Source organism: Centroberyx affinis, unplaced genomic scaffold (genome assembly GCF_046629955.1).
Source record: "Centroberyx affinis isolate AG114_WGS23_722 - 3 ecotype Tasmania unplaced genomic scaffold, CSIRO-AGI_Caff_v1 ptg002385l_1, whole genome shotgun sequence".
NCBI lineage: Eukaryota > Metazoa > Chordata > Actinopteri > Beryciformes > Berycidae > Centroberyx > Centroberyx affinis.
The window spans coordinates 459,426-484,433 of NW_027280640.1; the positions used below are offsets into that span (position 1 = coordinate 459,426).

A 25,008-nucleotide genomic window follows, 5' to 3' on the forward strand; every position below is an offset into this window, starting at 1 on the left:
CAATAGCAGGAAAAATTGCACTGGAGGTCTGTGCTCACAGGTGCAGAGTGGGTGTGTTTAAGGGAGAGAGGGAAAACAATCTTTGGGAATTTGAAGGCACCACGTATCTTAGCACACAAATAGACACACACGCTCACACACAAGTTAGTCCCATTCATATCCAGATGACTTATGGCCAAGCCTTTTGTCAAAGAAGCAATGTTTAAAAGCATATATACATTACCATATCATTTTTCACATTTTAGAATAATAGTAAAGACATCAAAACTATGAAATAACACATATGGAATTATGCAGTGACCAAAAAAGTGTTGAACAAATGAAAACTATCTTATATTTTAGAGTCTTTAAAGTAGCCGCCCTTTGCCTTGATGGAAAGTCAAAAGGCTTTGGAAAGAAATTCATACATAGGCATCAACTTCACTATTTATATTTGTCTAAAAAACAAATGTTAAGCATTTAAGCATAAGCCTTTAGGTCAAAATGGTTTTAAGGTAATGGAAAACATAGCACATTCAATCAGGTGTGTCCAAACTTTTGACTGGTAGTGTAGGCATAAATCATATGCAGATAGCAGCCATGCTGTTTAGTTTGAATTGCAGAGAATTCAACACTGTCAAACGTATCCATGGCCAGAAATCAGAGCATGCAGAAGCCCACCTCAGATTAAAATAAGTTTAGGCTGACATCTAGTGGTTTTAGCCGGAACAGTCATTGTCACACAGACCCTGAGTGTTAAAAAATAAAACATGTTTTCTTAAGTGAAATTGGTGTGGTCTTTTTCAGATATGGAGATGTTCTATTATCACTTTAGGAGGAAGAAGTAGAGTTTGTTGTTTTCAACAGCTGGAGAACACAGGCTATTCTGGTTTAAATGTAATCATTGTAACCTCTCCCTTCCAAGTCATGTGTGTCTACATCATATCTACTATGGTGGGAAATAACTAGTTACAATTATATTAGTTGCATTTTTGAGTAGTATTGCTTGCATTTCCAGTTTAGGTGACACTCAAATCCAGTCCAACATGATGGACAATGACAGAGAGGAGCTCCTGAAGGAGATGAGGAGAATGGAAGAGGCATTGACCAGAGGGGGGAGTGGGGAAGAAGAAGAAGAAGAAGAAGAAGAAGAAGAAGAAGAAGACATCTTTTGTCGCTTTTCCATGTAGTGGAAGTTGCACAGTGTTAAACAGGGCTCTTTCTTTATCATTCATTCAAGTCTTTGACATTGTGTTAAATGTTTATTATAATTTATATTTCTAAACTTGCCTTTCAGATGGAAGATTCATGTTGACCCATACAGGATTAAGGAGCTTGTTGTTTGTGGAGGTGATTTATTCACAGCAAAACTATATAAAACGCTATTTATCTGTTTTGGGAAAATGTTGCTACCTGAAATTCAATAGGCAATATTTGAAAACCATAAATGATTTTGTCCTCAAAAATCAAAAATGAATAAGAAGCAAATGTCTTGAGATGACTCTTAACTTCAGTACTAACCCATGTGTTTAGCTTTCATGCCAGTAGTCAATATGGGGGAGTGGGTGCCATTTTTTTTCATTTTGGAACGAAAGTCTTAGAATATTATATCATAGGAGATTAAAAATACCACTAAGGTCAATTATTTAAGGTCATCATTGAAACTCTCTATTGATTATGCTATTCACTATGATATAGACTCTATGGTATAAAACCCTTATGGTGATTTTTCATAATATGGTTAGCATTCTTTCCACCACCGATCATTTGTCAGTCGGCTTTTCTGCCATAAACTGCTTATTTTGGGGGAATTTCTGTAGGCCTACCTGGTGACGTCACAGGTCAGAGAGATACTCACCTGTTTCGGGGTGTGGCCAGAGAGGATGATTCCAGTCCTCAGGCATCAAGCAGAAGATACTCTCATCAAACAGACAAACCCACACCAAGACGGAGTAATGGGTAGTTGAGTAAGAGGTATTTTAAATTAAGGTCAGACAACGTTTTCTTTTTGATTCCGGTAACTGTGTCTAACTTACTTCGCAAGTTTTATTCGGAGTCGGTCGTTTATTTGAGCGTAATTGCAGTGGTTTCAGTCAATCACAATGTGGAGACTATTAGCTGCTGCGATCCTTCTCATCTTACTACCAAAAGGTAATTTACATTTTTTTCAATATAGGCACTATGTTGTTATATTATGGGTTAGTTGAACCTCTCTTATTTGTGAACCAGCAACGTTTCAAACTTTTTATTGAAACGACCTAACCGAGGGTATCGGTCACATGACAACAGTTTTTGTTTTTTTGATGAATAGATGCCAATCTTGCCTCATATCATACTTGCCCTACATAATGGCTATATATCCATCTATTTTGTTAGAGTATATCAAATGGCCTATTTTCAGTACTGAAGAGTTATTTCTTCATTTTGGTTTTAGTTTTAGTTAGTAAACAATCATATTTATGCTTAGCCTACCTAGGCTACTGGTTACCTAGTTATGGTTGGCTGTTATGGGCCTATTGGTAGTTATGGTTTTAGCCTGTAGATTTCAGGCACTTCATGGTGACCTGTTTACATGAGAGACAGGTAAACTTAACAGGTTTCATTCTATCATTTGAATGTCTGGGTGGTGGTTTCAGAGTAAGCTATTTCCTGTCCCTTTGTCTGTGTCACTAGTTTTTCTGGTTCTGCCACTTTGAACCAAGCTCTTTGGTAGTGTGTGACACACACACACACACACACATGCATACGCATTGCTACTTTCATTCTCTCCCCACTCTCTTCTTCCTTGACTTTTGGCACTAGGAATGTCAAAGCCACATAAGGAGTTTCTCTCCTCTCACACACTAATGAGAGGTAGCTAATCATCTGATTGTCCTCCCTCTCCAGACTTGGTGTGTATTCAGGTGAATGTACCCCAGCAGAAGCGCACCACGGCTCTGTTTGCCTCTGTGATTCTACGTTGCGACTTCTCCACCTCTGCTAACCTCCAAGATGTTCTGGTCACCTGGAGGTTCAAGTCCTTTTGCAAAGACCCTGTACTTGAGTACTACTCCACATGTAAGAAATTGCACACATCCTTGGCCATAAAAGAATATGTGCAGAAAAAAAAGTGATTGTACTACACACAAAGGCTTGTATATGTGCATGTGACTCCCACAACACTACCTCATCACTGCTTCACCTTGAGAGGATTTATGCATTAGGTAGTTTAAAATTGAAAGGTCTTTATGTGAAACAGAGGAAAGAAAGAAAGCTCAATGCACTGTGGAGAGAAAAGGACCAGCCATGACACAGTCAACAATTTCTTGTGTAGCCAAGACCAGCAGGATGTTTAGATACATTATCGGTTCCCTCTTCTTTCAGCCTATTCCTCTGTGCCAGGGCAAATGCATTGCAATATGCAGTCAGCTCAATCCAATTGGTTTATTAGATCAATTTAGTTGTCCATTGTCCCCATTGTCCCCTTATCAGTAATAGACATTTCCCCAGCTCATGGGTGATGACGACAACTAAAGGATTTGGGGATCAAAGTGGTGCAGGGAGTTACAGATATTTTAAATTTTTCAATAGATGATGAAGGTGTTCGCTTTTTGTGTTGCTTCACTAGCATGGATTTGACCATTATATCTATCTGGTAGACAGGTGTATGAAAAGCCGGGGTAAATGTGTTTGTTTACCAGTCATAGAAAGCCTGTACTTTATCATAATCTGTGTTTTAATTAAAATATTGCCTCTGGTTTTGCAGCGTACCAGGCTGCGTTACAGTTGGGGCAGGATCCAGCGAACGACTGCCCAGATCGCCAGCGGACGGTGCGCACTGTGGTCCAGAAGAGAGGAACCAGTGAGCCTATACTGGGCTCAGAGTACCGTGAACGCAAGATCACCATCCAGAATAGTGAGTTCATACAAACACTTGCACTTGTATGGCCCCATCCAACACAGCAGTATTGTAGTCGAGGTCAAGACCAGGCCCAAACTTGTCCTAGCTATGGGTCTTGAGGGTCAAGTCTCAAGAATCTTGGGAGTTGTGTGAAAATGTACTGCAGAGGTGAGGAGTTTCACAGGTCAAGTTACATTGTCATAATTATAAAACGTTTACTTGCTCTTAGATTCTGTTCAATGAAGAACAGACTATTTGTAGAAAATGCTGTAAACAGTGAGGACGTTTGATAGTGCACAGGTACAGAGGAGTGAAGCGTCTCAACCCAGACTGACCTGAATTTGGCTCTTGATGCTCATGTTGCTGTGGCAATAGTGCTGTGCCGAAAAAAGTCATGCATACTAGCATACCACAAATGAAACACATAGAGCTGCTCCAAAAGAAGCAGCAGATGACTTTTACTCCAAATGAACCACTTCTTTCTGAAACATGAATTCTCCTTGACACCAAACTTGTGAAGCAATGTAGGGCATTTGGCTGAAAGTGTGTGTGTGTGTGTGTGTTCATACAGAGGCAGACCTGGTGATCAATGAGGTGATGTGGTGGGACAACGGGGTGTATTTCTGTTCCATTGATGCTCCTGGAGACACCACTGGAGACTCTGACAGAGAAATCATACTCATCGTTTACCGTAAGAAACCGCACAAACATAAACATAGTTGGCACCACAAAATGAAACCTGTATATGGTCAAAATGAAGACACACAAAAATACCCGTTGGCCTGGCATCTGTATTTCTTTGATTTCTTCTGACTTATTTTTATTAAGTGAGCATCTTCCTCCCTCTCCTCTCTCAGACTGGTTGACAGTGTTGTTCATCATCATTGGAGCGCTCCTTCTGATCATGCTCTTCTGTATCTGCTGCTGCCAGTGTTGCCCTCAGAAATGCTGCTGCTATGTCCGCTGCCCCTGCTGCCCACAGCAATGTTGCTGTCCTGAAAAAGGTATTCCCCCCTGAACACACACACACACACATAACCACCACCAAATACTCATGCATGTATACATTACTCACCCCTGCTTCTCATAGACGCACCACACCCTCTAACATGGACTGAGAAAGTGAACAAGCAATGCTCTCTCCTTCCAACTACAATTATAAGGTGCTCTTGAGCAAGGCAGCCGCTCACTGTTCAGCTGTGGAAGACTGTGGTGTAGCTCCCAGGTGTGAATGTGTGGATGAATTTAAAGCAGGGCGGTGCAGAAAAAAGAGCATGCATGCTCAGAGATGACTTTTCTGGATGGACAAAGGTTAAAAAATGGTGTTGTTCTCATTTTGTAGCGGTGATGCAGCATCGTATGATGAAGGACGCTCAGAGGGCCATGGCCCCTTGGATGGGGGGACAGCCTGTATATGGACCCATGAGTCACGTCTCCTCCTCCCAGATGAACCCACTGCTCTATGCAGGTACAGACACACACACCCTGCTACACTGTAAGTTATTGTGCATTCATATACGGGTGGGAAGGTCTGATATCCGGGACTTCCAAGTCGGCATTGATGTGCTACTTTGTCAGAAAATCAAACCCGGAAGACACAAGAACTTTGCACCGAGGATACAAAGATACAACAAACATGGACCTCAGCTTAACAAGCTAATTCAAACTACATTCAAACAAATGTTAGGTTATAACCAGATAGAAAAAACCTTGAATTTTCACCTTGTTGAGAAGGTTAAAGGTCATCATTGCGTCATAACTCAGAAAGTCGGGGTACCAACATTTTCTCTGAGTTTAATCATCCGACTTTTGAGGGCATTCATGTGAAAAAGTAGGAAATTCAGTTTTCCGATATATCTGATAGCACATGAATGCACAATCAGTTGATAAGCATAGAGCTCAAATACCTAGTTTGATGGAAAGTAGTTATTTTTCCACAAATCTTTTTTTCCACAAAAAGTCTCCCAATGCTTATAACTTCTTTGTGAACGGTGATGTCTCTCCAGGATCTGCTTCAGGGAAGAGCATCCCCATGAAGCCTATGCCCCTCCCTCCTCCTCAGTCTGTAGCCTACAGCATGCCCCCTCCCAGTATCCATGGGCACCACACTCCTGCAAACACCAATCAGATGCTGGACTACCTGGAGAACCAGGTGAGGGGGATGGACATGAACAGTCCTCTGCTACAGGTATGTAACTGCCCATGTTCTAAAATCTGTTTATAAGGAATATATTGGCATCAAAGAGTTTTTCCTAATCTCATCATGTTCAGTTCTTTCTTTCTATAAACCCTTGCTGCTCACCACTTCAGCTCATTTCTTTTTTAGTGTGTTTTAGTGTGTGTGTTTAGTCTGTCAGTTTATATGCATACTTGTATTGCAAGTGCTTTGTGTGGGAAGGGGCTGGATTACCAGCAGTTCAGTTTAGACTGAACTGACTTCATATCTGTGTTTTGTCTGAATTCTGTTATCTAAATAAAAAATAAATACAAAAATGAATAAAATATCTAAAGACTATACTGCACACAAGCTAACAAACAATTCATAACTTGTACAGAGAACAAAAATCAGTGGAGAGTGTTTTGGATGCATTTGCAGGGGTTTGGACCTATGATGCCGATTTAAATTCAACATTTCTGACGAGGCAAGGAGTGAAACAAAATTTGTTTGTGGCAGATAGAAAGTCATTGGTAGGCATTTGAATGAAACCTTCTGTCTGTGTGTGTTTCAGTTTGACTGAAAAAGACAATTGGTGGATTTCATTGGTATTTACCTTTTTACTTCTTCTTCTGCCCCTCAGCCCCAGCCAGCTCCTCCCCCCCACCTCCAGCAGATCCCACCTCCTCCCCAGCACATGCCCATGTCTGTCCCCTTCTCCGCTGGCCCTCCCAGCATGCTCTCTGCCCTCGACAACCACGGCCCTACAGAGCGCCGCGTCATCACACTTCCGTCAATCGGAGAGCAGCAGTCAGGCAGAATCCCACCCCCCGCACCCAAGACACGCCCCCCGAGCTCCAGTGAGAGCAGCCGTAGCGGCTACGCCCATCGCCGTGACGACCGCGGAGGAGGAGGGGCGAGACGTTACCCGTCACCAACCCGGTCTAGAGGTGTTCCTCGGAGCTACAGTGAGGAGTCGCTGGATGGACGAGGTCGCGGCGGGACGAGAGGAGGGATGGACCGCCCTCGCTCCCGTTCCCGGGACGACGTGTTTGAGACAAGGTCCCGAGGAAACTACTCGAGAGGGGGGTCCTGGAGCTCGGATGACGAAGACAGCAGTCGGAGAGGAGGAGGAGGAGCAAGGAGAGGAGGCGGAGGCTGGGCTGAAAAACCTCCCAGCTACACGGAGTATGAGCCTGGACAGAAACCAGGAGCGAGGAGGAATGAGCGCTACTCTGTAAGACAGTCACTACTTTAAGACCAAGTTATACTTCTGCGTCGAAGTGCTGCCGTTGCTACACTGTAGGTCTTTGCGTGTGTTGGCGTAGCCCGCTGAACCTGCCACTGTAGTTTACACCCACCTCTCCAAAAATGTAAGGCAACACAAGACCGCAAGAACTGCAATTGGCCCACTTCAAATCTCCTCTTACCTACATATCCGGTTAACGTCCGCTGATAGTGAAGACCCAGATCGAAGAGAGACTAGCTGAGGAAGTTCACAGATATGTTCATTTGCACAACACCTCATCTCTGAATTATAAAGACTACCAGATCTCACTGAAGTTGTGGTGAGAAATATCCCAGAACATGAGTTTCAGAGAATGTCAACACTACCACTACTACTACTACTTCTGTTATTACTTCCATGGTAACAAAGCACGCCACTGCCATCTAGTATTTGGGTGGTCTACGCGCAGAATCACCACCGCAGAACCATAACTGCTCACACCAGCAACGGCGACACTTTGACGCAGAAGTATTGGCCTTTAGTTGACAACACACACTCTTTTAGATGAACACACACTCTTGCCACTACACAAATGCACTTACATCAAGACAGATACACCAATACAAACTTTGAGTTATTCTGATAGAGTGAATCTAAAGCCAGTGTGTCTCTCTCAGGACAAGAGTTCTCGCAGTGGCACCAGTGTCGTCATCTGAGCCTCCCTGCTGTGAAACGCCCTGTGACCTCTGTTTAGGAGAACATGCACACCTCACTAGAACTGGGAGTCGTTTGTTATCTTCAGGGAAAAACATTGTTTGGCTACTGCTATGCTTTTAATATGCCACCATTTTTATCTAGAATAATAAAAAGGAAGTGCTGGCTAAGTGTTTTCCTAACTTCGTTAAGTTAGAAGCTGGGCAGTGGACTTCGCTTTACTCAGGTGGCAGCTGGCTTGCCCAATACAGAAGGATTCATGAAATGTGAGATTGAAAACTTCAGGAATTTTATGTAATTTTCAGCCTCAAAATGTGCAGTGGGTGAAGCAAATGTTGGATGTCAATAAGGAAATCAGTTTTGGCATGAAGTGCTTTTTTTTTAAGATATTGGTTTTAAGAAAGCTGGAGAACTAGCCTACTTACCTCCTGAAATGTGTTTTTGGTTTTTGTAATCTCCCCCTCTGCTGGTCCAGCAGTGCAATGTAAATGTTAAGGGGGTTGTTTTGACTAGAAGCCTGCTGTTACAGATTTGTATTTGCACAAATCCTTGTATATGTGTTTTTAGGGTAGATTTATTATTCCTTTGTCATTTTACATTAACCTATATTTTGTTGTCTGTAACACATTATTGTATTACATTTTTAATCAAGCCATAAAACCAATGTAGGACCCATGAGCTTTATTCTTGTTTGTCTAAAACCAACAAAAAACAACATTTGATGTTATATCCACTATTTAAGGCTACGTGAATATCATGAATAGACTCTTCTGAATGCTCAGGTTAATTTTTGGCATTTTTTATTCATTTTGTAAATATTTTTTTTCATATCTCCTGGATATCTTGAAGTGACTTGTGTATTTTTTTCTATTAATCTATTGAAGGAAAATCTGTGTGCCATTATAATGTGTAGCCTATGTTGAGACAATGATGAAGTGATGTTATTATGGGAACTATGTATATAGGCTAAATTAATTATCTTTAGACACGATGCATACAGTTATAACATGGTGTTGGTAAATGTCCTGTAGGAAATGAAGTAATGTCAATAAAGTTACAGGTAGACCTACAACAGGTTTAGGGTGTTTTGTTTTGTTTTTTTAATTCAGAAGATATTGCCATAAGATGAAAATGTGGCAGGTTATTCATGTTAAAAAAAAAAAAAACATCCATGAATATATGGCAATATTGTAACACAGTAGAACATGAATAAAAAATATACTTAAGTCTTCGTAGTAGAAAAAGTACAATAAACTAACATTAGTTATAAAAGTTTCTGGACTGCACATCAGTGTATTAAAATCATTAAAGCAGAACTGACTCCAGGCCAGCTGTCTGCTTTGCCCAACTGCGACTGTGCAGCCGATAGTACAAGTCGCACGCTGATGACGCTCGAGTAGAGAGGAGGTGCAGGTTTGCCACGTCGGTCTCTGTGCAGTGCGTTACACTGTTGCTCATCCAGCCCAGGGGCTAAGTTTTAAACCCGTTTACGTTTTCAATCGGAGTGAAAGCAGCACCGCAACACCGTCGGCGGCACCGCAGCTCGCCGCAGCAGAAGTGCAGTTGAGGATATCGAGGCTGGAAGGCGGAGAAATGCTCGCTGCTGTCTGGACTCGCCAGCCTGGAAGCCACACAACTGACTGATGCATCCTCGTTTAGTTCACCCTCCGTATGTTGTCGATGCTGTGTGAGTAGCGGTGGCTTATTGAAGCGTTTGAGCGTGCTGTGTCTGATCCTGCAAGCTACCAGGTTACTTATCTCTTTAGTAAAGTGTGTTCCCAAGTTGTCCCTGGTGTGGAAAATGACAACGGTGCATGATGTCATGATCCAGACGGGTCTGTTGTATCTTAATGCATGCCTTAGCAAGCTTCTGCAAAACACCACATAGCTAACAAGTGTCTCCCGGAGAGCCACGCAACACTTCCAAAAAAAAAAAGTTCAGGTCAACAAATGTGTTCGCGACAGCTTGATTTACGAGAACACCGCGAGCCTTTTCCACTTTGTTGCTCACCTTTACAAAATACTTAGAAGCAGTTTTGGATGTGACGACTGGAAAAGTTTTTTAGCAAGAGACGTCGCAGGCTTTCCTTCCACAAGATGCCATGCCGTCCTGTCATCCCTCCATTGTAGTTTATTTGCTTTCAGTTCCTGTTTTCGCGTTTGACTTTCAACTTTTAGTTTTAACCCGGTGCCTTGCAGTGCAGTGTGTAACTGTTGTTTCCTGTGGAAAAGATGCGGCTTTGATAGTAAGTACAACTAACGTACAAAATGGTGATACTAGTGTGCTGAATTAATTACCACTATCAGTTTCCACAGGTTATATCAGTTTAAGGAAATGCTGATACCGAAAACTTGGATATTATCTGTCAATGGTTTCTATTTATGCTATTATTGGCTGATGAAGTGGGCGGGACTACAAAAGCCAGGGTTTTTTTGCCCATTGAGGAAGAATGATTCGATACATTGTAAAAGCTACATTATTACTACCTTTGTAAATCTATTGACTTGTAATAGTCCATGAAGTAAGTGGTCTTTCGAGTTCAGTTACAGTTGACACAAGTTTAGAGGGAATTTTTCATAGTTTTTCTTTCTAGCCAATGCATTTAAAGTGTGGAGAGCTATCAATAATGAATGTAGCATTCGGAGATGCTGCCATCTGCGGCAAGGATGTGTGTGTTTTGTGCTTATCACAGAGGCAGGAATTGCTGTTGTAAAAAGCATTTATCAATACACAGGATATGATGTTACTATCCCTTGTGCCATAATCCAAGGTAAGCATTCACATAGAGGCCCAATTCTAACAGAATGATATACTACCATGCAAATGAGTCCCTTAGCAAACATAAGGCTATAGTGTCATAAATCTGCAGCACCATAAGACGGGCAGCAACATTCACCAGCTGCCTACTGTAGCTTTCAGGGTGAGTGAGTGTAGCCAAGTCATTGGGGTTATCAAGATTATAAAAATAAGGTACAGTCTTGTTAATTAAGCCTGTTCTTATCTGCTGTGGTTTTTTTCATAAATCCTCTTGGTCTGCAAACACAAAGACAAACCTGCCGCTGTTAAAGAAACAAAAGAACTGACATAGTGTATGCAAATAATTGGTCATTTGTCAATACTGTATTTTCCAATATCTAGCAGCACCAGCAGTCTTTGGCTTGTGATGCAACAACAGAAAATGAGAGCACAGACTCAGTCGAGATGCCATTCAGTTTTGTATATTGCAATATATATGTGCAACAAAAGGTCTTTCATATCAATTTCAAACATGCATAAAATAGACTTCCTATCCTAATATATTGCAGTCAACAGAAAAAGACTAAAGACAACATTTTGAGGATTTCAATTCAGAGTGAAGTCCTATTACAAAATAAGTTGGGCTTATAGCCTGTCAAACCAAAGGGAAGTATGCAAAATGTGCTTTGCTGGCAGAGTGACCTAGAATATAGGACTCTTAAGGCCAACCATCCATCATCATCAAGGTTCTAGACAAATACTTTGATTTTGTGTAAACATAAAACTCTTAATAAAACAATCCAGTCTACTTAATCAAAATAACCAGACAGTTCTGTTACAGGGTTAGGCTACACAGTGTGTTGAGATGAATCAAAACAAGTGGAAATACGCAAATACACAAAGACTAAACGCCACCAAAGCGATCTAAAAAGTGCTGGCCGAGCAAAACAAATATAAAGAGGGCCATCATTTACTGAATCGTCCCGCCCAAGGTTTGAATATAAGGTTTTTCTTGGGATTTTTTCCTTTTCTTCACTGAGGGTCTGAGGCTGCTGGTGCCGGGTAGACTAGGCTCAGCTTGGTAGGATAGGTAGGTCTTTTATGTCATTTCAACATACTATTTTGTGTCTTGTATTTTGTTTTATTTTGTTGCATACTGTATTGCATCATTTTATTTCAGTAGGCATGTTCTCTGTAAAGTCCATGCTTGTGAAGGGCTAGCCTATATGAATAAACTTGACTTGATCTCACAATGTTCCACATTCTGCCCGGGAGTTATCAACGTCTCAGTGTATGAAATTGAAATTTTTGAGAAACAAATCTGGTCCTTCTTTGAAGCACAAGAACTCTAGATATGAACATTTCTAATTTATGTAAGTACTCATACCTTCACAGGAATTAAGGACAGGCTGAGGCATCCTGACTCATTAAGAATTGCCAACCGATAGTGTTTTGGGACAACTAAGCGTTCAGGATGTGAAACTACTTGGACAGCTAGAATTACAAATAACAGTTCAGTAATTTAAATCCATGCCAAGTGTTCACAATTGAAGAGTCAGTAGTTGATTGTTATTTTATATATTGACAATACTTTTATACCCCAGATAATCCATAATTCAATTTGATGATGATAGTAACTGTCCTAATAACTTCTAATGTTGTGCTGAAGCTGGCAGGGCGTCACCATGTTATGCCTGAGCCTACAAAGTGATGGTCAGTGTGGTCTCATACCATCACAGTTAGCTGTGTTATATTGACTGTGTTTTACATTATTAATTGAATGAACGTTAAAACATTCTGATCATCAATCACTACATGTAGACTTTATCCCTAGAATCTGTCTACATGAAGTGACTGTCTCTGCAAACACCTCCTGCAGATTGTTGTCCAGCGTGAACTCAAGCAGGGAAACTGCACTTATACAGTTCTGAAACTAGGTTGCCGTAGATCAGTGACAGCTCCGGTTGTAATCGTGACTCTCCGAGCGTCGGATAGGGTTTGACAGTAGCCAGCAGGGCTGCCGGTGGGAAGGCCTTGGGATTGTCCTTGAAGTAATCGCTCTGCAGCTAGGTGGCAGCGGTGATATGATCCATCGCTCCTCTGCAGACGATCAGGTCACACACCTCTGGGGGGATAATGCTCTTGAATCAGTTTATATGCCACTTTGACTATATATGACGAATACATGGGGTATAATGTTATCAGTGCTTAGCAAAATGTAGCCTATTTTTCGTTCCATATGCAACAGATCATGGCCTAAGCCAAGTGATAGAGTTCATTACCTTATATGCCTGTTTTTGGCATTCTTCACTGTATCTACCTCTTCTGCCGTCTGTGGCAGAGCGCTGCTCTAAGAGAGAGGGCACCGACTCCCACACCTTAAACATGGCATCAGTGAATGTGGTGATGGCCTTTTGTGCTTTGACAGTGTGAGTGTTTCTGACTGCAGGTGTGCAAACAGAATATCCACACGCAACAGGATATGGTGGCACAGGTTGAGGTTGAGGAAGAGGAACACTTCCTCGTCCTTGAGCATCTTTGTAAATCCCCTGGCCTCTCTGAAAGTCCTGGGACTTCCATATTGTCTGTGTCGTCATGCCCCCTCAAGTTCAAAAGCACCACAGAACCTGATACAGGCAATCAACGTCATTAAACTATGTTGATTGTTGTCAACCTCCCTGTTCTGCTTCATGATGTTAATATGATAGGCCTCATCTAGCTGGGTGGCGATGTTAGCTGTAGTAGCTCTGCTTAATGTGGACAATTTCAATGATGCCTCCATGTGTGCTTTGCTAACCTCATGATTCTTCACTCTTTCCAAAGCTTCCAAAGCAAAACTTTTCCTCTGCTTCATTGCCCCGATTTTAGTCCACAACTTCCCCCCCCAGAACTGAAGGGAAGGTTAGGGAAACAAAAGGCTGTGATGCAAATGGGACAGCCACTTAGACACAACTTTTCCTAATACCAGCTTCTTGAAAACACTGGTATAGACACAGACTCTCCATTAGTCACTGGACTGTTGCTGGATGTTTATGTCGGGCTTATACGGGCCAAGTCGCTTGATGTGGAGCTTTTCTTGTTGGCTTAGCTTCTCGAATTATGTATTTATCATAGCTTTCACACTGTCAGGTGCTATCGCTGCAGTTGTCATTTTAGCTATGAGGTAAATAGACTTTAGTGGCAGATGTCACTCTGTTGTTTTGGTGTCAAAATAAGTAGTCAGTGCGCACTTCTCTGTGCCCCGTAAGGCCCTTTAGGTGCTAGCTGAGGTGCACTTATTCTCCCAACTGCTGGTGTGTAACATAATTCAATACTAGGAGCAGCACTGCAATTCCTGGCAAGATGGCGCACTGAGGACACAATTTTTTGTGCCTAAGGGACTTTTGTTCCTTCAGTAAGGCCTGTCAGTCAGCGGCCTCCTACAAGGCTGACATTCGGCAGCACGCCTCCTTCTGCAAAGAGCCAAGTGATGAACACTCTGCTCCACATGAGTCCTGAGCCAGTGAAAAAGCCACAGACTACACACTTTGCTTGTGAAATCTTAAAAAACCTCCCAAACTTGCAAATTCCAAAAGTTTGTAACATGATTTTAGGCACAAAACCTTGCATTTTAGTGAAAGCGTGGGGTTAAAAACCTCATATGACTTGATATATGATTTGATTTGGAGACATGTGAGCTGCAGTTAGCTGGCTAGCTAGCTAAGCTAGTAGCTAAAGTTTTGGATAAGTTTCAGTAATTCACATGAGTTACTTTATTGGTGTATCACTAACTATAGTAATTATGAGAACACACTTCATATTCTGTCACTGCTGAAATATTAACAATTAGTAGCATTGGCCTGCCGGACTGCATTTCACAATGATTCCTCAAAGGCAGCAGGAACAAAATGATACTAACTACATGCTGCTAAACAATAAGCGCAGTGACACCTTAAGCCTCTCAGGAAGCCAAGCGAGAGCAGGTAGCTGCCAGGCAGCTTAAACAATGTTAGACAACACCAGATGCCTGACAGGAAGCAAAGCAACACAGGACAGTCTGTCAGCCTTGGCCTCAACTCTGAATAATCACTCTGTGATAAAGTCAGCATAGCGAAACATAAGAGATTTATGTGCATGTTTTTGTCACAAGATGCCGATGGAATGTCAACAGGACACAAACTACTGCTTTCTTTCTTTCTTTTTTCTTTTTAATTCATTGCAGTACAGATTAGAGCCAATCTCCTTTTTAAAGGAAAGTTCCACCCTCGGATACGCTTACCATGTCATACATCATCCATCGGTGATGTTAATGCAACCCAGGAGTTAATTTGTGATAAAGTGTTGTAATTTACCTTTTTTGTTGTACCCACTTTCCTTCAATCTGGCTTATCTACTTTTACTTCAGTTAACAATTTCCTACATTTCCCAGGATGTCTTTGGACAACCTCCAGAGAACAGGCATGAACCTTTTCATTTAGCTGTGGGTTGCACATGACTGGAGTAAATTTAGCTTAATATTGGATATTGGCTATTTTCTAAAATTTTGAAACCAGTGGTAAATTGTTCTGTCTCTTCTAGTAGCCACACATATATTCGTAAATGTTTGCTTTACACGGTATTGAAGGTGGGCAAAATAAATATCCACTTGTGGAAGCAGAAGTGCTGAAGAGATGGAAGAGCACTGCTAAACAACTACAGATGTGACAACAACTCTCCTCTTCTTCTGAGACTGTATTCATTTTATACCCTTGACGTTATATATTAGCCAGTTTGGAAACTATGGGTGCCTAGCACAAGACTGCCACCCAATATTATGTTTGCTGTACCATTTAAAGATTATGAAACTCAAGATGCATTTTGATATAGTTGATATATTTACGAGCACAAGAGTTGCATTCTTTCTTTCCTGAGGCTGAAGTGTTGGCATGGGGGAGTTCAGATGTGCAGCTGTCTCTATCTCTTAGATAATGGGAGGTTAGGAGTCCTTGGAGAATAATGAGTGTTTGTGACCAGAAAAGAAGGAGTTCATCTTTTTCTTAAAGTGTACATTTAACAATTATTATTGGTTGGCATAATGAAGAAGTAACATTTAACCAATGGTAGTAATAGAAATTACCTTTATTATCATAAATTCAACACTATAAATTTCTGTGTATTCCCCTCAGAGTTGAGTTTCTTAGCTCCCAAACTGCAGCTTGCCTAAACTGTTGAGCGATAGTGGGATTAATAAAGTTGTTTTGAATTTGATAGTAGGGGCCGACCAGCTCTGCTGTCCCTTTTGCACACCGGTCCTGTCCCATGCAAAACAACACCGACTACACTTGGACTACTACTACTACTACTGCAATCAATCAAAATTTAAAACTTTAAAAACCTCTTAATCAGCAGTACATGCAACAGACCTTTAATTTTCACAGTGACACTGTCAACATGTGACGAAACTGTGCTTCACTACAACCTGTAGTCACGTTTGAGTCTATTCACTGTGATTTGATCAAAAACTGTAAAACTTTTTAAACCTAACTCCTCCCACATTTTACGTTCAACTGACACCAGACTTGCTGCACAGCATCTTCAGACTGTATAGGTTACCATGGAGATCTACACTCAGGGTTAAGCCCAAAGTTGGCTCGCTAACACTCGTTTCGTGAGACAGGGCCCTGGTTCTATTTGTATACTTATTTACTTCTCATGTGTTCATATGCTCCAAAAAAAAGTGCACTATCATCTAATTGCAGGGACTGGAAAAAAATATATAATGTGAAGGTGATATTTAACTTTAAATTCAACAACTGTCAGTGTTAATATATTAAAGAGAGAACACAGTTGTGCTAAGAGCAGGGCAAATATATTGACTTTATAATAATCAAATTAAAAAAACAAAACTTGTTTCCCCTGCCATTGAACTGGGGCACAGCACAATGCTCTAATAGGCCAGCCGACATTAGTTCTTCCTCTCTTCCATACCTTTATAACTTCACTTGTGTTTTACACATTAGTTGAGGCATAGTGTAAGTCAATTCCTATTGTAAATACTTCCGGCTAGATTTATTGCCTAATTATACTTAAAGAGGCCTCAGGATGTTTGGGTATAGTGTTGTAAATGTTGACTCAGGTTTGTTGGTCTTTTTTTTATTTCTCCCTGAAGTGTGTGTGTGTGTGTGTGTGTGTGTGTGTGTTTGAGTTTTCATGTACTAACTCGGTGCTCTCTGTTTGTATCTTCTCCAGTGGTCTGGGTGTGTTCGGTGGCTCATTGAGGAGAAGGGGGAGGAGTCCCAGTGGCTGTTGGTTGGTGGGCAGAGTCCGTGGTTGCCACGGTAACTGGCGACCATGCCAGGAGGTCGCAGGGGTCCCAGCAGACAGCAGCTAAGTCGCTCTGCTCTGCCGTCCCTGCAGACTCTGGTTGGAGGCAACCTCAGCAATGGCACAGGCCTCAGGAGCAGGTATACACACACACACACACACACACACACACACACACGGCAACATGTGGTTGGGCAAAACATGCATATCATTCTGTGTCGTGACAAGCCTGGAGTATGAGTTCAAGTAGTTAAGACTGTCGGTGGTTAAAGGCTTGTATTAGTGTCATCAGGTTTTCTGCTCATCTCCAGATGATAGCAATAACTTCCCATCTTTCCTGCAACATCATAAGTGATGTGTTGCCTTGGATGAAAAACTGAACAGAAATGGTCTCACATAGTAACTCCCAATTCCTCCAAACTGCTTGTAAAACGCCCTCAATTTCAAGTTCTCTATCATTGTCACAATAATACTGCCGCTTTGTTGACTGCTTCGATGGAAATTGTTTCAGAAATCGAATTCAGCCATGCCCCAAATAATACTGAGATAATGTCAGCTTTGTCATTTCTAGAAGTTGACCATAATGCAGTCTTAACTGTTGGTAATCCTGAAACCTCCCCATGCAAACCACTTCCTCTGAAAAACACAAACATTTTGCAGTGATCGCATACCAACGCAGGCACAAACTGAAGACCTTTTCATCACATTAGATTAATTTCAGATGCATATTTGAGCTATATAAGACGGCATAAAGAGCCAACATTTTGGGTAAGTAAAGACAAACATGCATTTAGATGATAAGACTTTGAGGCGGGTGTCCTCCTGTTTTTTAAAAGCTGGAAGCAGGGTGTCTTGATAGGGATGTTTCAGTAAGTCACTGACTGGTTTTGGCTGACATTTACTCTAAATAAGAGATTGGTGATTGGTCTAATAGGTATTGGTTTACACTTAATACTGCAGCCAGGTTTTAGAAACAGAAAACGGTAATGATACTCTATTCTAACTGATTTTGTGTGTGTGTGTGTATTGACTGTGTGTGTGTGACTGTGCCTTCTTTCAGGAGCAGTAACTCAGTGGGTCTGTCTGCCCCGCCTCTCTCGGCCCTCATCACTCCGGAGCCTGTCCGTCACTCGAGGATCCCTGAGCTGCCGTTGGACAGCAGTCTTCTCTTTGAATTCCTGCTCTTTCTTTATTTGCTGGTGGCCTTGTTTGTCCAGTACATAAACATCTACAGGACAGTCTGGTGGTACCCCTACAGCCACCCTGCTGCCTCTACCTCGCTCGTGAGCACACACACACACACACACACACACACACACACACACACACACACACGTTACTGCTGTAGTTATGAAGATGTTCTGTTTACTTGCATTCATTCCCTTTCCCTTGACATTAACAATCGCAAGTAAATTCCTGACCTAGATTCTAACACTAACCCTAAACTTTAGCCCTAACCCTAAAATACATTTTGGCAAAAAATGTCCTTTCAAGTCCTTTTTCAGCGATGGACCTCTGAACCTCATTCTTATGTTCCACGTTTTCCACCTCTACCTCATGATAGTTCACAAATTTCGGTCTGTCTATTTAGAATGTCTAGGCTCACAACCTGATAGATTTTGACTGAACATGTTTAGTTCTGACTTTAGATGGTGCAGAAACAGCACAATGCTAAATTGTCTTCTTCATGGGAAAACTAATGATAACTGTGTCCCTGCAGAACTTCCATCTGATGGACTACCACCTGGCTATCTTCATCACAGTCATGTTGGCCAGGAGACTCGTTTGGACTATAGTTTCAGAGGTAAACACACTGACACACACAGACCTGTATATACTGTACATACCACATGAACATATGCCATTTGGTGGATGCTTTTATTTGAAGAGCCTTACAGTGCCATGAGTGCATACATTTTTAGCATGGGTGGCCCCAGTGGGAAATGAACCCCTTCACTTTTTTTTAAAATCTATTTCCAATTATTGGTAAACATATTATTATATTATTCCATCTGCATAATTTTCCTCTGACAAGATTTTGGTGTTACACGTGTTCAAACTGAAAGGTTTAATAAACATAAAGAAAGTGACTCACTTAACCACAATTCAGCCACAGGACCTTATTTCTCTCAATTTGTGTTCACAAATTTGTTTAAATCCGTGTTAGTGAGCACTTCTCCTTTGCCAAGATAATCCATCCACCTGACAGGTGTGGCATATCAAGATGCTGATTAAACAGCATGATTATTGCACAGGTGTGCCTTGGGCTGGTCACAATAAAAGGCCACTCTAAAATGTTCAGTTTTATCACACAACACAATGCCACAGATGTCCCAAGTTTTGAGGGAGCGTGCAATTGGCATGCTGACTGCAGGAATGTCCACCAGAGCTGTTGCCCGTGAATTGAATGTTCGTTCACTACCATAAGCCGTCTCCAATGTCGTGCCACACCTGTCACACCTGTCAGGTGGATGGATTATCTTGGCAAAGGAGAAGTGCTCACTAACACGGATTTAAACAAATTTGTGAACACAATTTGAGAGAAATAAGCCTTTTGTGTGCATAGAAAAAGTCTTAGATCTTTTATTTCAACTCATGAAAAATGGGAGCAAAAACAAAAGCGTTCATATTTTTGTTCAGTGTATATTGTCAGAATCTGCTTCGTTCGCGTTTGTTTATTTTGAGGAAGTGTGATTTTGACACCTGTTCCGCAATACAATGGCAGTGAATGGAGAGAGAAAAAAAACGCAATTCTCCAATCCCCTCTCATGGAGCACAGGAGCAACCGATAAATAACCGCCGATTTTGGGGCTTATATCATGGCCAGGAAGCTACACAACCCAAGGTACTAGCAGAGTTCAACATCACTTTAAGCTACAGAATCTCTAACCGCGAGCGCTTCTGCCATGTGTCCACCCAGGTGTCTCAGAGCGGCGGAGGATCGCTGGTCCGCTATGTGGTTCTGATTGCAGCCCGGCTCAGCCTGCTCACCCTGTGTGGCTGGGTGCTCTGCTGGACCCTGGTCAACCTCTGCAAGAACCACTCTGTCCTCAACCTCCTTTTCCTGGGATACCCGTGAGTCTTTCACACACACACCCCCTTCCTCTCAATCCCACCAAACACACACACACACACACACACACACACACACACACACACACACACACACACACACACACACACCGTACACACACATACTAGGGGCAGAGCCAACACACACCGTCCCCCGTAGAATTCATGGCCCGCCCCCTTGCCCACCGCTAACCAAACATCTCATTCCTCTGTTTCTCTGTCCTCACTCTCCCTCCCAGGTTCGGCGTGTATGTCCCGCTCTGCTGTTTCCACCAGGAGGGAGGTAAGAGCCAAACGGCGCCGGTTGACTGTGATTACCCAGCCGACCACCAGCAGACCGACCTGACGGAGGCTCCGTTCTTTCGGCCGCGCGACTTCCTCTTCCTGTTGCGAGAGAACCTCCGAGAGCAGTTCGCCAGCCCCCCCCACACGCCCACGCACACCTGCCCCCCTCACACACACTCGCACACGCCGGAGCTGATTCGCGCCGAGGTGGAGGAGCTGAAGAGTGACTTCAACCGACGAATCAAGGAAGTGCTGTTCAACTCGCTGTTCAGCGCTTACTACGTAGCCTTCTTGCCTCTCTGCTTCGTCAAGGTCAGTATCTCTCACTTCATCTTTTTTTTTTCTAGATTTCAGTTTGAATGGGCACGCAACTCCTATTCATTTCCTACAAAGTTTTGTGTTCGTTTTTTTTCTCCCCAAACCCAATCATTTCATTACCCTTCATTAGTGCTGAAACAATTGCTTGATTCATCGATTAGTTTATCAGCAGAAAATTAAGTATAATTTAATTGTTTTAGTCATTTTTCAAGTAAAATACCGAACATTTACTGGTTCTAACTTCACAAATGCTAAGATTTGCTGCTTTTCTCAGTATCAACGTATCAATATAAAATGAATACTTCGGGGTTTTTTGGCTGTTGGTTAGACTAAGCAATTTTAAGAATATTTTGGGCTCTGCTTTTGTCATTATTTTTGACATTTAAAGACTAAATCATTTATCAACCAATCTAAAAAATAATCAAATGATCAATCGATAATGAAAATAATCGTTAGTTCCAGCCCTACCCTTCATATTGCCTACACCTTGTACTTGTGTTTGTTTTTGTGTGTGTGTGACTTTACCCATCTCTAACACACTCTTTACTCCCATAGAGTACCCAGTACTATGACATGCGCTGGTCGTGTGAGCATCTGATCATGGTGTGGATCAATGCGTTTGTGATGCTGATGAGCCAGCTGCTGCCCCCCAGCTACTGCGACCTGCTTCATCGCTCGGCAGCACACTTGGGCCGCTGGCAAAAACTAGAGCACGGCTCCTACAGCAATGCACCTCAGCATGTGTGAGTGGCCCTTTGTGCACACATTCATACACACAGGTCACACACACACACACACACACACAGAGGTATAAAATCACACTCTAACACATGTCTATGAATGATATGTGTGGTGTTTTTTTCTTAGTATCTGTAACAAAGCTGTGTTTGTGTTTTGCAGGTGGTCAGAAAGTACCATTTGGCCTCAGGGGGTGTTGGTACGACACAGCCGCTGTCTATACAAGGCAGTAGGGCCCTATAATGTGGCACTGCCCTCCGATGTTTCCCATGCAAGGTTTTATGTGAGTAACTGTGTATGTTTGTGCTTTAGAACATATTGAGAGCATATAAAATCTTCACGTAGAAGTACATCAAATGTTTTATTTGTCTATCTGTTCTGTAGTTCGTTCTTTTTGTAGTTCTTCCAATCTGACCCTCTCTTCTTGTCTTTGGGTGTTCTAGTTCCTGTTCCACAAGCCATTGCGGATCCTTAACCTGTTGATCTGGATTGAGTCCAGTGTGGTCCTGTACCAGTTATACTCTCTGCTGCGCTCTGAGCGCTGGAACCACACCCTCTCACTGGGCCTTATTCTCTTCTGCAACTACTATGTCCTTTTTAAACTGCTCCGAGACCGCATTGTCCTAGGCAAAGCCTACTCCTACCCGCTCTCCTCCAACAGCTTGGGGCTCAAGTCACAGTAAAGGCACCCGATGGTTCCCCACTACCTGCCCGTCACCTGAGAACTCTGGATGTCAAGGGGAGATGGGTGAAGGTTTGGTAAAGTGGAAGCAGCAGGCCAGGGGAGATGCTTAGTGCTGACGCTTGGAGGGACTGTGAACTCATAATTGTGTTTTGATACGGTTCTATTTTTCATGCAATGTTTATATATACCTATTTAAAGAATATTTTTATTTTGTATACTATTTCGAGTTACGCCGGGCATTACCACGCTGACAACATCAGTATGTTGTGTTATGTTGTTGCTAGGCGACAGGAAAGTCAGGGAATGCCAGGAGGTGACTTCCGCCAAAGATGTTTTAAAGTGCAGATGGCCAATCACGGACTAGATTTGGCTTCTGTCAGTCTGTTAGATCGTTTGCACACCTAGTCATCCACAGAAGAGATTCAGAGCAGAGGAAGGAGTCGTGCCTAGATGCTGATCCATGATCAGATTATTCTACTTTGATCCTGAGGCCCTCAAAGCTTAAATCTGGAACCAGTGACGTTGATACAGCTGTTTGGGGTAGCAGGGTGGTTTGAACGTCAGCATTGCAGGTTTTCATAGCAGCAATTAATGCTAACCCATTAGGGCTGTAAATAATGGTTACTGCTCTTAACATTTTCAACGCGTTTTTACTCCAATTTGAAGCAGGGCCTCAATGTGTGGTTTTTACCATCAGGTAGGATAAAATAAAATCTCTGACTCTAGATCCGTTTGTAGAAACAACACCATGGGTACTCCTATCCACTGCCTCTGTAGAGAATGCTGTATTCTTCCTCATTCATTTTGTTACTGTATTTTAGTACGAGTATCTGCTTTTTTCACAGCAGTGGCTACCAAGAAGGCAGTTACAGCACCCGTCTTTACAAAGTTACAACAAGTGAGAAGGCATTGGTTTCAGGCCAGGTGTATGTCACTGGCATCCTTAAACTCAAAGCATCCACTTGGAATAATGTTAAATGCAATTCGACCCAGTTTCTCACCTCATGTTATACCCCTGCCCTGGTTGTGGACACTTCAAAGTGTAACTTTTGAAGGACATCTGCTGTAGCTAGGTGATGAATAGAGTTAACTCTCTGCCTGTTACTGATGTCCGTTCATGTATGGGCATGGCCATGTTGAAATTTTCTTCCTATGATGTAGCCCTATGACTCATTTGTTTTCTTTAAGGTCATCCAATCACTGTTTATTTTATTTAATCTCTGTGCCTGAATGCTAAAACCATAACAGAACTGACAACCATATCACATCAGGTCCACTTTTTTTATGGATGCAGACAACAGAATGAATGTGGCTAATAGAGATGTCTGTTGGTACATCCCAGGACTCGTACCCTTCTCCCCCTACAAGTATGTACTTGTCAGCACACCCTCATATGGATTTGACAGCACAGGATTTCCATTAATAGAATTTTCACCGATGCTTTGCTTTCATTTCCATGGGTGAGGAGTGCAGAATTAAGGGTGAAAACAACCGGAGGGGAAATACTGTATGTCACCTCATTACCAATACTTGTATTCTCAGTTACCAGAATGGTGTTACAAACAGGTTGCCTTGCATATGTGTTGCCTTTTTTGTTTAGTCACACTTCATGTGCATCTTCAAAATCTCAAGTGGTTTCCTCTCCTTTGTGCCTCCCCTCCTTCACCTTACGCTAATCTGCAGACAGTGGATAAATTGAGCTAATATTAAGGAGTAATGTCAGTAAAATCAGGGCTGTAATCAGTAGGACACACTGTCCAGTATTCAGATATAAATTGATACAATTTGAACAGAAAAAAAGCCTCTTTGCTACGAGGTGACAAGAAAATCAGAGAATCAATATTTTCTCCGCTGTCCTAAAATCAACATCGATTGCTTCAGTTCAGTTGTGTGAGTGTAGGTGAGGAAGAGGAGGAGGAGGAAACTACTTTTGAGATGAACCCAAGTGTATGTCTGGGTCACCGGTGCTACACAGTGCCTCGACAGTGTAAGGAATCTCGGATATGTTCAAAGTGCCATACATGTGCCCATTCTTCTGCTCTGTTTGTAAACTCAGCCCTAAATCAACTCCTTGGTTCCCCTTACGTACTTGTGGAGATCTGAGTGAGTTTGGTCATTTTCCACTTGAATGTAGCAGTCTTTGCAAGTCAGTGGTGCTGTTGAATTAGCATGTTTTTGTAGTCGGTGGCATGGACCATAATTTTAGCACTATCAGTGAAATAGTCAATTTGGAATGGTCATTGTGTTATATCATCTTTAACTTGCCCACATCTCCATAAGATAGCAAGGGGGACAGCTTATGGGGTTGGTTTAGATCTAGCTTCTCTGTCAGTTCTCAGTTGAATCTGAAGTCTTTCCTCAAATGACTCCCATCTTCTCTCCTTTCTTCTGAAATGACATTGTTTGGTGGAACCCATAAGTTCACTTCTGAAGTAGAGGATGGAGAGTTGGCTTTGGAAAGACTTGAGACTCGCCCGCCTCTTGCCTGTGGCCACAATTCTCCACATTAACCCGAAGTGTACTTGCTCCTACTCTAATACTCCTAATCTACTCTTGGGGAAAGGATCAAAGCTGTTACATCAAAGCAAAAATTAATACAGAGTAGTTAATGTGTGTACCCTTCATGATAAAAGTTGTAGAATTGAAATGCAGGGTTTGTTTTCTACGTGCCATATCCCAGGATGCAGTGTGGACTCCTGGTTGATCCTGTTATGGAATGTGTGGGTGCTTGAGACGTCATGGGAGCTGGTCCTCATATTTCAGCTTTTTACAGTGTTCAGTTTCCCACTGCATTTCTGAAAATGCATTTGACATCTGAAACAATAAAAATGGTGTTAAAACAAAGATATGTGTGTGTATGTGCATAAAATATGGTGTAAGAAAAGAAATAAGTGACACGGTTGCTTATTTCAAAGCATATATTTCATAAATTGCT

At 42.1% G+C, this 25,008-nt stretch overlaps 2 protein-coding genes across 2 annotated transcripts; both read left to right on the forward strand.

Annotated features, from left to right (window-relative positions):
- The first annotated feature begins 1,892 nt into the window (after positions 1–1,892).
- LOC139656109 (immunoglobulin-like domain-containing receptor 1) lies at positions 1,893–9,147 on the forward strand. The gene is made up of 9 exons (XM_071533610.1): positions 1,893–2,130; positions 2,866–3,036; positions 3,725–3,874; positions 4,431–4,550; positions 4,717–4,863; positions 5,202–5,327; positions 5,866–6,047; positions 6,658–7,251; positions 7,920–9,147. The coding sequence occupies exons 1-9, from the start codon at positions 2,082–2,084 to the stop codon at positions 7,956–7,958; spliced, it is 1,578 nt and encodes a 525-aa protein (XP_071389711.1). The 5' UTR covers positions 1,893–2,081; the 3' UTR covers positions 7,959–9,147.
- Positions 9,148–9,323: 176 nt separating this feature from the next.
- Positions 9,324–24,908, forward strand: tmem39a (transmembrane protein 39A). Its single transcript, XM_071533598.1, has 9 exons — positions 9,324–9,643; positions 16,901–17,115; positions 18,036–18,258; positions 18,696–18,779; positions 19,896–20,050; positions 20,287–20,644; positions 21,206–21,393; positions 21,551–21,671; positions 21,832–24,908. The coding sequence occupies exons 2-9, from the start codon at positions 17,003–17,005 to the stop codon at positions 22,069–22,071; spliced, it is 1,482 nt and encodes a 493-aa protein (XP_071389699.1). The 5' UTR covers positions 9,324–9,643; positions 16,901–17,002; the 3' UTR covers positions 22,072–24,908.
- The last annotated feature ends 100 nt before the right edge of the window (positions 24,909–25,008 follow it).

Coding starts and splice junctions, on each gene's coding strand:
- LOC139656109 (XM_071533610.1), top strand. CDS start 2,082: ATGTGGAGACTATTAGCTGCTGCGATCCTTCTCATCTTACTACCAAAA. Junction 4,551..4,716: donor AATCATACTCATCGTTTACC/GTAAGAAACCGC, acceptor CTCCTCTCTCAG/ACTGGTTGACAGTGTTGTTC. Junction 5,328..5,865: donor GAACCCACTGCTCTATGCAG/GTACAGACACAC, acceptor ATGTCTCTCCAG/GATCTGCTTCAGGGAAGAGC.
- tmem39a (XM_071533598.1), top strand. CDS start 17,003: ATGCCAGGAGGTCGCAGGGGTCCCAGCAGACAGCAGCTAAGTCGCTCT. Junction 20,051..20,286: donor CTCCTTTTCCTGGGATACCC/GTGAGTCTTTCA, acceptor TCTCCCTCCCAG/GTTCGGCGTGTATGTCCCGC. Junction 20,645..21,205: donor TGCCTCTCTGCTTCGTCAAG/GTCAGTATCTCT, acceptor TTACTCCCATAG/AGTACCCAGTACTATGACAT.